This window comes from Penicillium maclennaniae (genome assembly GCF_028827695.1).
Source record: "Penicillium maclennaniae strain IBT 15551 chromosome Unknown utg000003l:1.0-5670915.0:1.0-5674809.0, whole genome shotgun sequence".
Lineage (NCBI taxonomy): Eukaryota > Fungi > Ascomycota > Eurotiomycetes > Eurotiales > Aspergillaceae > Penicillium > Penicillium maclennaniae.
The window spans coordinates 2,344,547-2,355,546 of NW_026623215.1; the positions used below are offsets into that span (position 1 = coordinate 2,344,547).

The following is an 11,000-nucleotide window of genomic DNA, read 5'->3' on the forward strand; positions in this document are numbered from 1 at the left end:
ATTGTTGTACCAATATAACCATACACTATTGGCAGATTTCCGTAGACTATGTATATATACCTATCTGGCTTGTAAACAACAGAAGGAAGCATCGCTACCATGTGGCCGGGACTCCGTCAACTTCCCAAAATGATGTGAAAGACGATCAGCTAATCCCGTTTCGGCGAAACCTCCCTCCTTTTTTTTCCCTCACCACCTCACACAATTCCCAATGCTGTTCTCACGTCAATTCACCGGAGCTTTCTCCAAGTCCTTCAAGTCTTCGTCTCTCGCACGATCTTCGGGACCCCACCGCCTCTCGTCCAACTCCAGCCAACCCCAGCGCCCCTCCTCCGCCCCCCAAAACACCCGCAACCAATTCAAAGTCATCCCCATCCTCATCCTCATTGCCATCTCCTCCGGTTCCTACGCTCTCCTTGTGAAATCTCGCACCGGACAATCCACCCGCCCTCAAAACTAAAGTAGCTCCAACCAGAGTCCTACTTATCCCCCCCAACTCTCCTCTCTCTTTCTCTCTTGAAACGACAAATAAACAACCCCCTCAGTCAAGATGGCTACCGAAACCCCCCGCTTCTCCACAAACGACGTGACAGTCGTCTTCTTCCTTGGCGGTCCCGGCTCAGGCAAGGGCACTCAATCTGCCAACCTGGTCCGCGACTACGCCTTCGTCCATCTCTCCGCAGGCGACCTCCTCCGCGCTGAGCAAATCCGTGAAGGATCTCAGTACGGCAAGATGATCAAGGAGTACATCACAGAAGGCAAGATCGTGCCCATGGAAGTGACTGTTGCTCTTCTCTCGAACGCAATGGCCGAAAGCCTCGCCACTAGCCCTCCCCGGCGGGTACCAAGGCGCGATTCCTGATCGATGGATTCCCGCGCAAGCTGGATCAGGCTGTCTTCTTTGAGTCGACTGTTTGTGTATCTGAGTTGGTGCTGTTCTTGGATTGTCCTGAGGAGGTTATGGAGAAGCGGTTGTTGAAGCGTGGGGAGACTAGTGGGCGGGATGATGATAACGCTGAGTCGATTCGCAAGCGCTTCAGGACTTTCGTGGAGACTTCTATGCCTGTGGTTGATGACTTTGAGAAGAAGGGCAAGGTTGTCAAGATTCAGGCTACTGGGTCTGTGGAGCATGTCTTTGCGCAGGTGAAGACTGGTATCGAGGCTCGTGGTATTCTTCCTGTGAAGGCTTAGATGGGGCTGCGGTCTGCTACGTGCTGAGTTAATAGTTGATAGTTGATAGTTGATGATGTTTTTATAGTTTGAAGTATTTAGAGCAATAGATTGTACTTATCTATTTGATTAACATGTGGTTTCGAGTCTAGGAAGCTAGTTGACGTAAAGAAAGTTCCTTGAATCATGGGGCCATCGTACATATAGATCTTTTGTCCCAAGCTTGACAATCGAAATTCTCGATACTCTAGTTTAAGTACTCAACAAATGAGGGTCTAGAAGAAATTTGTTATTCTTGATCAGACATAAGACAAGAGTTTGTCACGCCAGGAAACATAAACAAGACTTTAAAAAACACAGACATGACTCGTGGGGATCTCAAACTCAACGGAGGTCGAGGACCAGTATTTCCATCCCTACAAACTGGCCAGACAAAAAATAAAGAAAAAATTGTAGAAATGCATGAGGGAGAGCGAAAGGCTCTTCCCTCTCCCTTCTATTAGCGGGAAAAAAAAGAATTTTTTGTGTTCTGAGATTTCCACTCCACCTCATTAAACACCTATTCCATGCAGTTCACTCCCATTTTACTCGCCGACAGCATCAACCTCGCGGGGTTGCGAGGCCTGAGGGCGTCTGGGACCTCCAGAGCGCGCCTTGTCGCCGTTCTTGGGCTCCTCAGCGGCCTGAATGCCCTCACGAGCGAAACGCTCACGCTCGGAGCGGATCACGGTCAGGACACTCTCGAGAGAGCGGCGCCAGACCATCAGGCGGCCCTGAACCTCGGCCCACTGCTTCTCGCCGAAGACACGGTAGGTGGCGCGGTGGACAAGGAACTCGGAGCGCAACTGTGAGAGCCTGCCCTCGACCAGACCGGCGCGGATGGTGTCAATGACCCACATCTCCACGTCGGAGGCGGGGACACGCAGAGCGGAGGCGATGGCGGCGTATGGGAGGGAGCGCGAGGGAGTGGAAGCAGCCAGGGAGGTGAGGGTCAAAAGACGCATCTTGGTCTGCAGGGCATCGGCGGCCTCGGCAAGAACACCACCGGAGATAGAAGCGAGAGGGTTGGCGCTCACGAAATCCTCGTAGGTGTCAAGGGTGTCGGAGGTGAAGATCTCCAAGAGCTCAAAGAGAGAGCTGTCGCTGGAGCGAAGCGACTGGACAGCGTCGGAGGCAGTCAGAGGAGTGAAATCGAAGACGGCGGGGCGGCGCAGAGCAGATGCGAGAGCGCGGACGGCCAGGTCGCGAGCGGCGGGCTTAGTGGAATCGGCCGCGGGGATGGTCTGGAGAGCCTGGATGACGTGCGACTGGGCGAGGTCGTCATCACCGGCCGCGGTGGCCGCATCGGCGATGGCCAAGTGCAACTTCTGGGCCTCCTCATCGTCCAACTCCCACGCAGACAACCATGTGGGCAGCTGCGTAGCCAACTGGGGCTTCAATGCCTCGAAGGCGTATCCGGATCCAGACTGGCGGATGACGGCGACAATGGCCAGGAGAACGTGGTACCGGCTGGAGTCGGTGGCGGACAAAGTGTTGAAGATGGTGGTGAGAATTGAGATGGCCAAAGTAGGGCCGAATTGGGGCGAGGTAGTGATGGGCTTAGCGAGGTAAGTGCAAATGCGAGGAAGGAAAACGTCCACGTCAGAGGACTGGTGGATGAGGTGGACGAGGAGGTTGTAAGAGGGGGTGATCTCTGCAGGTTTCATCCAACGTTAGTCCTCTGCGCCCACAAATACAAGGCGGCATCCCGAGTCGATATTCGTGAATATCATTTTCTCTTCATCCGCATCTCTCTCTCCAATTCTTCCACTCACCCTTCTCGGGGGCACCGTTCAACGCGGTCGCAGCCCCCACGAGCTTCTTCAGAACCTCATCGCGCTGCTTCAAGTCGGGCTCGCCCTCAGATTGTTCCTGCTGGCGGATCGGCTGGAGGAGCGGGGCGATCTCGGACTGGAGGGTCTCTTCCTTGCGGAGAGTGTCGATGTACTGGGCGAACTCCTCGGCGAGCTCAGAGAACGAACCCTCAATCAGGAGGGTGTTGGTCGGAGCGGGCATGATGTGTGCTGTGAGAGGAGAAGGGGGGGGGGAAAGAAAGAGAGGTTCTTTGACGGTGGAGTCTATCGATAAGTTGAGAAATTTCAGTGTGTGTTACAAAAAGTCTTGGCGAAAGGAACACCCATTTGCCGCACGCCCAGCGTCTACACTCAGAACACGAGAACAACCATCGGCCACTACGTCGAAATCGCACATTTACACTGATCATGCAGGTTTTGATATTATGAGACGGTCGGACACCGTTGCCAGCGACCGACACTCTATGCTCCGCTAAGTTAAAAGGGAAAGACAGGCGCCACCTAGATAAGTGGATAAAATCAACGCAGGATGGAATTGTTCAAAAACGGGGAATCAGAGCTTTGACGCAGGATAGACAGTCGTGATCGTGCTGAGACAAGAAAGATAGGATGACGGGAGGGAAGAGACCCGACGCGAAACCGAGTCGCGAGGTGAAATGCTCGTTTACAGGAACATGCGAGCAGCCAGGAACATCGCACCAGCAATGATACCGGTCGAGTATTCCTCGCCAAGAGTGATGGCGGCGTTCTTAGTCGTGCTCTCCGCAGCCACCGAGGAGGAGCTGGTCGTGCTTGACGAAGTGGAAGTGGTCATGGACATAGTGCTCGTGGCCGACATGGAGGTGGACGAGGAAGAAGCAGCCTCGTTCAAGGCAGTGGCGTTCTTGGTTCCGCATGTCGCAGCAGCCTTGCAAGCCTTCTGGCCATTGGCGTCATTGGGGTGAGCGTCGATGCACTGCCCGTAGGTGGCCTGACAGACATAGAAGGGAACAGTCTGGATGTACTGGCTGGAGTCGGGGGTGGTGCCGTCACTGCATGTACACTGGAACTGCAGTGTAGTCTGTGATTGAAGCTATTAGCAGGTGTGAATGATTCTGAGAACCAGGAAACATACAGAATCGCAGTTGTTAGAGTCGGTCGAGCCCTTGCACATATCCGGGCAGACGTTACGCTGGCCCTGGCACCACGAGGCCAGCTCATTGGGCTCCACCAAGCCAATGTTGAATCCCTGAGGGAAGGTGTAGGTGGTCGAGTTCTGGGCCACCGCCGAGGCGGCGAGGACGGAGAGAAGCACAATTGAGGAGTACATGATGAGTGAGATGAAAGAGAATAGGTGGACAGATGTCAAGATAGAGAGAGCAGGGAAGCCTCACGAAAGATACAGAGATTAAGTGCGAAAATCAAAAGGCCAGGAACGGAAAGCACGTTTTCCTAGAGCAGCTAAATAATCAACGGAAGGTGCCAAGGGACAGGCGCCTTGGCGATGCATACCACGGAAAGTACCTGTTTTTGGGGGATTTCCAGCCGAATGTAAGCATCCGTGCCCGTTAAGACCCTGTTTTGTTTACCCTCATGGACCGTTTTCTCGCCCTGATTTGCAGGGTCCCCTGCAGTTTTAAATCTCCTATAGATTACAGACATAAACAGAGGAGCCACTCTGAATTATCGAGTTGCACAGACTATCACTTCTGTCTTTCAATACTGAAACCATCGCGTCCTGCGGAAATCCCCTTCCGGCAGTTGATCTCAGCATTCCGACCTCGAATTCCAATCGGCCAGTAGCCACCTCCTTGTACGTGTCATCCCGATTACATGCCCGAGTAAAACTCCAACGCGTCGGTAGACTGCCGGACGCGGAAAATGAATCCGGAAGCTGAGATAACACATGACCATGCCCCTTTCGTTTTGCGTACATTTCTAGGATCGAGATCTCAACATCTCGACCAGCCACCTCCCTCACGTGATGCGACCGTCATACTAGATTCGGACCGGCGGACAGCCGAGGTCCAATGGGTATCATGGCATTCAGTAAAGTCCGATAAACGTCGCAGGTACACCCTGCAGACCTCTCCTTAATTTACACCCAGCAACTCCGAATAATTGACCATGGCCGAAACGGGCCCTGCCATTAAACACTTCCGCTCCAATCAATGGGCAAATAACCTCCTCTCCTCCGAGGACTACACTCCCATCCCGACAGACTCGCGCCGCTTCAAGACCTCTTCCGGCGAAGATGGCTTCTTTTCACGAACCCTAGCAACGCCCACGACCATACCACACGTGCTGACCCTGCAAAAGCGCTCCATCGCCCCGCCGCAATCAGAACCCCCGACCTGGCTCCCTGCAACCAAGGAAGACGCCGCTGGAAAGAAGCCTACGCCCGGTACGACGCCTGCAGATATCATTATGCTCTATGATCTCGCAAGTCCGGGGCTCTCAGGACACCCATCCACTGTTCATGGTGGCATTGTCGCAACCCTGATCGACGAGGCGATGTCTCTTGCTGTCGCGTCGCATACCTCGCCTTCGGGATCTGCACTTTCCCCGCCATCGGAGACCTCGGCTTGGGATGATAACCCCCGCGGAAAAATATTTACCGCGCAGCTAGATGTGCGTTATCGTAAGCGCGTGACTAATCCGGCGTTGCTGGTTGTTCGTGCGAAGGTTGTTGCTCGTGTTGGGAGGAAGTTCTGGGTTCGGGCGCAGGCGCTACAAGAGGACGAGGAGGGTGCCGGTGGGCACCTTGAGTGGGCTAAGAGGAAAGTTGTCAAGGCCGATGCCATGGCTTTCTGGGTTGTGGTTCCCGAGGAAAAGTTGTGAGGGGTTTAAAGGGACCCACGACCGTACAAAGGACATTGCACATACACTTACACTCTACATTTACGCATCCGCATAGAGCTATTCAATTTGTACATACACTTCGATCAATCAAAAGAATTTCCTCCTAACATACATCATGAATTATTGACGGACAGAAAACCTCTCATATGTGCAAGACCTAGCACGATCTATAGACACCACTTGAACTATGTACATTTCCGGATCTAATCCAGTCAAATGGAGACTACAGCTTTTCTAGCTTCCTCGTCCCTACATTTCTCGCCGCGCTAACAACCAACCCAACCTGCGTGCTAAGCGCGATAACCTCACCATCTTGGTCAAGAATTGTAACTTCCAAATCTGTCCTTCCGTCCCTAACAACCTTGGTCACAATCCGACTATACAACCACTCCACCCCCTCCTTCGGCAGATGCTTCTTCATATCAATATTCAGCGTGACAGTGGGATACCAGAACTTCGCCTTGAAATCCAGCACTTCTTTCCCTTCTTCCTTTGCCACAGCGGTCGCAGACACGTTATCGAATCCATCAAGAGCCATAGGGAACATATCAGTCAAATAGACTACCGCGGCGTCGGTCCAGCGCCCATTCCTATCTCCACCGGGAATGAACCGCGCCCATTGATCAATGGCCATGGATCTGGTGCGCTTTTGTTGAGTCTCACTCTTCCCAGGCCCATATAGTTCCAGCTGGGCAGCTGCGCGCCGGAATTCGGGGTATGGGGGATCGAGTTTGCTCCATGCGCCGTCGCGGCCTGTACGTGAGAGTGCGGAGAAGTCGATCTTGCCGTCTGCTTTGGAGCCCGGCGGTGGTGTAGGGAGGATACTGTACCCCGTCGGTGCGCTGATACCGACTTCGGCGGATGGAGGACTGACGGTAATGTAGCCGGCGACTTTGACTTCGGGCTTGCCGTGCTTCTCGGAGGGTTGGAGGAGTTTGATGTGGATTGTGCTTGTTCGCAAACCGATCTTCACGTCTTCTACTTCCATTGTGGCGGGGCCGGCGGCTGTGCGCCGGAGGAAGGAGAGTTGGAGAGAGATTGGGGAGGCCGGGGTGTCATATTGTTTTGGGTGCGCGTATGCGAAATGTGTAAGGGCGAGTTTGTAGAGGACTGCTGTTGTGTAGCCGCCGTGAGGAACTGACAAGGTTGTTAATCTTGATTCTGTCACGGTTGGGTGTAGTGAGTAAAGGGTAGTTACCGGTTCCAATGCACCATTCCTTGCACAGATTTGCGCTGTACTTGTTGTTGCCCTCAGGGCTGACCCGGATAGCATCCTCAAAGGATTGGTTAAGGACTGCCATGGTAGATGTGTGTATGAAGAGGAGAAATGAAGGGAGCCCTGAAAGTTATATACTCGGCTCCCCGCCCAGTCTGTAGTTTGGTCGGCGAACCTCGGCTGTTTTGAGTGATTACCCCAGCACGCTGCAACCGAGCTGAGTAATCGCCTTATCAAGGTTCCAGGGTCCTTATCGCGTATACTCAAAAGAGATAAAAAGGTACTCCGGATTTTGATAGTAGGCAACGGGGCATGTGAAATGCAATCAAATGAGCCAATACGATTTATCAAGGATTGAAGGAGATTGAGTTGATGGGAGTTAATCTTAGGACCTAGCCTCCACATCCAGTCGGGTAGGGTCCAAGCTGTCCCATCTGAGCGAACTCTTTCGAAGGATGTAAACAGAAAATAATAATTGATTGTAAGAATTAATGTCGGAGTCGGTTGACCCGCCGCGTTTTGTGATGCACCCATCGCCACACCGCTAAGCATTTGAGGACATTTTGCCTGATCGCCAGAGTGTGTATGTCTCAACTTCATGTCACCACGCTTCTAGCAATACCCACATCTGACAGGTGTTAGGTGAAATTGAGCAGCGTGTGGCGAGTGAGATAATCATAGCACGGTGGCTCATTTTGTCCCGGCTAAGGCGGCATACGAATGAGACTCAATGATTTTGTGTCGGGCCGCATATTCTGAAGTCTCTTTGATGGAAAACAGGTGACAATATCGTTGAACGAGGTAGCTTTCTTTTTAGAGCACAAGATATTCATATAGCTAGCGATATCATCGAACCCTTTACATTGCGCCGAAGGAGTATGAGATGGGAATAGCCTGCACTAAAAATGATGATGAAATCCAACAGAACGCCTTCGAGAAAGCAATCACTTAGTACAGAACTTCAAGTTGTTGACCTATTCATCTTGCTGATCGGTATTCAGCCCCTTGTTTATTGATTTTACCTGCCTCTATATAGCCTCGTTCTGAAATATTAGACTACTTCCAATCCTGAATCTTTCAATCGCCAGTACTCGCCACCGAATCATTCGCCCAGTATCGCCCACTAACCTGTCCGATATCACCAATCGCCAGTCGCAGCGGGATCCTAGCTCCGTCCTCTGTCGAGATGGTAAGTGACAGGTCCCGGATGAGTATAACTCCACACTTACCGACAGACTTGGGCGGCTGGCCTGCCTGTGCACCCAACAGCGTACCTACCCACCCGGGGCAGCAGCAATTAATCAGCAGACGAGGATTTTCGCGGGCCAAAATCCGCGTCGCTGCGTTCAAAGCAGCCTTGCTTGTGGAGTAGGCTAAGGGGGGGCCAGCCCGAAGCAATCGCAGTGTGTTGGTCTGCTGAGCACTATATTGGGATATTTAGTGGTAGACTGGAAACATTGTAAGTTAGGGTCGAGGCAACGCACGCTGTACTCGCCGACTAGAGCGTCCAATTCGGTGAGAGTGAGGTCAGGACTTAAGAATCGCGCCCGTAAGCGAGGATGGAAGTATTTGAGCTGGCCAGATTGAGATGAGACGTTGACGATGAGACCGTTCTTACGCATGATTGGTAAGAAGGCTTGACAGACCTGGGGTGGTCAGTGAGTATTGATCTGGTAGGGATTCAGTGATCTACACTGAGGGTGCCGCCATAATTCACGTCGAGAGCTTCCTGGCGCTGTGCGGCAGTGATGTGCTCCTGGATATATTAACTTCCGGCATTATTGGTGAGAATGTCACAGCCTCTGTGCTCTTGGCTGATCGTTGTGCTGAGGGCGGTGATGCTGGCCTTGTCGGCGAGGGACAGCTGGGCAGGGCGAATTTGTGCGGATGGAGAAATAGATAGGCCAGTTAAGTCAATAGGACCCCCAGCACGAGAGGCTGCATACAATATTGAGGGACCTGGGAAATGCTGAACCAGCGCAGCACAGATGGCACGCCCGATGCCGCGGTTCTGAGATCATGGTCAGAAGAACGACTTGTCACAAGAGGAGGAGACTTACAGGATAGCTCGAAATCAGATTCACCATTTTATGGTCTTGGATTTATTTTCGAACTCTACTCTGCATCACGCTATACATATCACGGCTGCTCTTACCCTTGGCATGTATTCTTGGTATGTTACGGTAAAGTAGTGAATAATGGCATAAACATAGCTATTGCATCATGTCTATATGGCCCATGTATCTATGTTTGTCATTAATGGCTAGAAGGTCAACAAAGAGCCTACGGTTTGCGCTATACATAGCAAATTACCGGGCGGCTGATGCAAAAGTGAACTGCATCAGAAACAAGATGCTTTTTGTTGATGACGGACGAGTAACTTCCCTATACCCAATTCCCAGTGTGACCACTTGAGAACAGAAGCTATTCCGAATCTGACCCCCAGGCGGTGAGAATTCCTGCGAGACCAAATTCGGCGAACATACTGTCTTTGGAACAATCACAAAATTGTAACAGAAGAATCCCAACTGTCAAAGGAACAAGCAACCCACTCAAGGCGACAGCGAAAAATCCCACCCATTCAACATATGCAGCGACGACTAAGCTAGAGAAGAAAATAGCACTGAGTATCAATATATACATAACAACAGCCGCATGATTACTACCCATCCAACCGAGGAAGAAGGAGCATCCTAGTGTTATCATGAAAAGGAGCCAGCTTATCGAGAGAAATATGTGCACAGTTGATGTTGTGAAATAATGAGTTCGAGAGACTGAGAGTGGATCTTGGAGCTCGACGGCGATGAGTACGAATGTGACACTAGCCCCAAGTGTTGCGACTGCTCCCATGTTCTTGAAAAAGTCCGTCGAACGGCCCGTAGATGCAATATTTCGGCTTGTAGGATGAGCACGACGAGTAGGACGAGCGGAAACCTGCCGGTCAACGCCAAAGTCCTGCATTTGAATGCCATCTGCAGTACCATGGGGGTCTACATCTTCAACTGGTGCACCGGGGTTTGAAGCGTGAACTAGTCGGACACGATACATTCCACCCTCAGGATTGAGAGATTGGAATTCTTGGGCCCAGCGGTCGGGACCATGAAGAGCGCGAAAGTGGACTAGACGGCCACCAGATACTGTACCGTTGGGATCAGGATATTCGGGAGAATCGAATTCCTGGACCCAACGACTGGTACCATCAGGAAATACTTCACGGATCCATAGACGATTGGGGCCAGGGGTTATATGAGTGGGACTCTTGGCGGGCATTGCCAAGGTCTTTCTTCTTGGATCAGAAGACGCGGAAGACATGAGTGCTTGTTTAATGATTCATAAATTTGGATTACAGTATCTGTTTGGACGCGAGTGTGATGCAGCCATGCGGGGTATCTCAGTTGCCGCCGCGACGAGTGAAATATATAATTTTTGCGAAATCTATTGAGCGCTCATCATAGTAACCAAGCCTCCAGACCGCTTAGATGAGGACGTCAAAATGACGTCCAGGTTTAAGATATGAGGAGCCAGATCCGGCTAAACTAGAGAGGCAGAACGTTCTAGATGCTTTAAATTATTGGCCCAAGATCTTCACTTACCGTATCACGTTTGGCAGATTGGGAGAAAGTTGGTGGTCCTCAGAGCTTTGTAGCTTGGTTGGCCACTAGACAAAACCCTCGCCAAAACCGTAAGGGAGAGGGCAAAAGTGTTTTGGCAATCTGTTGGGGAGCTTATAGCTATCTCGGATAGAATATCCATGGATCTGAGTTGGAATGTGCACTCAGGTATATCATCTATCTTGATCAGGCGGGTCTAGCGTAATATTTGAGTCCAATTACCTACCACTGGCAATGGCTTATCCATGTCCCTGGCAACGTAATACTAAAGTGAACCGCCCTCCAAAACGGACTGTCTTGCCGTCCTAG

At 51.6% G+C, this 11,000-nt stretch overlaps 9 protein-coding genes across 9 annotated transcripts; 3 read left to right on the forward strand and 6 right to left on the reverse strand.

The window, feature by feature from the left end:
• Positions 1-211: 211 nt before the first annotated feature.
• On the forward strand, positions 212-460 carry N7477_002985 (uncharacterized protein; the record flags this gene model as incomplete). The annotated part of the gene is made up of 1 exon (XM_056964648.1): positions 212-460. The coding sequence occupies one exon, from the start codon at positions 212-214 to the stop codon at positions 458-460; it is 249 nt and encodes an 82-aa protein (XP_056824601.1).
• A 90-nt stretch (positions 461-550) lies between these two features.
• ura6 (uridylate kinase ura6) lies at positions 551-1,191 on the forward strand (the record flags this gene model as incomplete). Its single annotated transcript, XM_056964649.1, has 2 exons — positions 551-778; positions 829-1,191. The coding sequence occupies 2 exons, from the start codon at positions 551-553 to the stop codon at positions 1,189-1,191; spliced, it is 591 nt and encodes a 196-aa protein (XP_056824602.1).
• Positions 1,192-1,754: 563 nt separating this feature from the next.
• N7477_002987 (PCI domain protein) lies at positions 1,755-3,225 on the reverse strand (the record flags this gene model as incomplete). Its single annotated transcript, XM_056964650.1, has 2 exons — positions 1,755-2,863; positions 2,985-3,225. The coding sequence occupies 2 exons, from the start codon at positions 3,223-3,225 to the stop codon at positions 1,755-1,757; spliced, it is 1,350 nt and encodes a 449-aa protein (XP_056824603.1).
• A 462-nt stretch (positions 3,226-3,687) lies between these two features.
• Positions 3,688-4,332, reverse strand: N7477_002988 (uncharacterized protein; the record flags this gene model as incomplete). Its single annotated transcript, XM_056964651.1, has 2 exons — positions 3,688-4,083; positions 4,138-4,332. The coding sequence occupies 2 exons, from the start codon at positions 4,330-4,332 to the stop codon at positions 3,688-3,690; spliced, it is 591 nt and encodes a 196-aa protein (XP_056824604.1).
• Positions 4,333-5,129: 797 nt separating this feature from the next.
• On the forward strand, positions 5,130-5,843 carry N7477_002989 (PaaI family thioesterase; the record flags this gene model as incomplete). Its single annotated transcript, XM_056964652.1, has 1 exon — positions 5,130-5,843. One exon carries the CDS (start codon positions 5,130-5,132, stop codon positions 5,841-5,843), a length of 714 nt encoding a protein of 237 aa, XP_056824605.1.
• Positions 5,844-6,087: 244 nt separating this feature from the next.
• On the reverse strand, positions 6,088-7,165 carry N7477_002990 (thioesterase family protein; the record flags this gene model as incomplete). Its single annotated transcript, XM_056964653.1, has 2 exons — positions 6,088-7,001; positions 7,063-7,165. 2 exons carry the CDS (start codon positions 7,163-7,165, stop codon positions 6,088-6,090), a joined length of 1,017 nt encoding a protein of 338 aa, XP_056824606.1.
• Positions 7,166-8,157: 992 nt separating this feature from the next.
• Positions 8,158-8,702, reverse strand: N7477_002991 (Short-chain dehydrogenase/reductase SDR; the record flags this gene model as incomplete). The annotated part of the gene is made up of 2 exons (XM_056964654.1): positions 8,158-8,493; positions 8,565-8,702. 2 exons carry the CDS (start codon positions 8,700-8,702, stop codon positions 8,158-8,160), a joined length of 474 nt encoding a protein of 157 aa, XP_056824607.1.
• Positions 8,703-8,845: 143 nt separating this feature from the next.
• Positions 8,846-9,167, reverse strand: N7477_002992 (uncharacterized protein; the record flags this gene model as incomplete). The annotated part of the gene is made up of 2 exons (XM_056964655.1): positions 8,846-9,091; positions 9,141-9,167. The coding sequence occupies 2 exons, from the start codon at positions 9,165-9,167 to the stop codon at positions 8,846-8,848; spliced, it is 273 nt and encodes a 90-aa protein (XP_056824608.1).
• A 337-nt stretch (positions 9,168-9,504) lies between these two features.
• N7477_002993 (uncharacterized protein) lies at positions 9,505-10,350 on the reverse strand (the record flags this gene model as incomplete). Its single annotated transcript, XM_056964656.1, has 1 exon — positions 9,505-10,350. One exon carries the CDS (start codon positions 10,348-10,350, stop codon positions 9,505-9,507), a length of 846 nt encoding a protein of 281 aa, XP_056824609.1.
• Between the last annotated feature and the right edge of the window lie 650 nt (positions 10,351-11,000).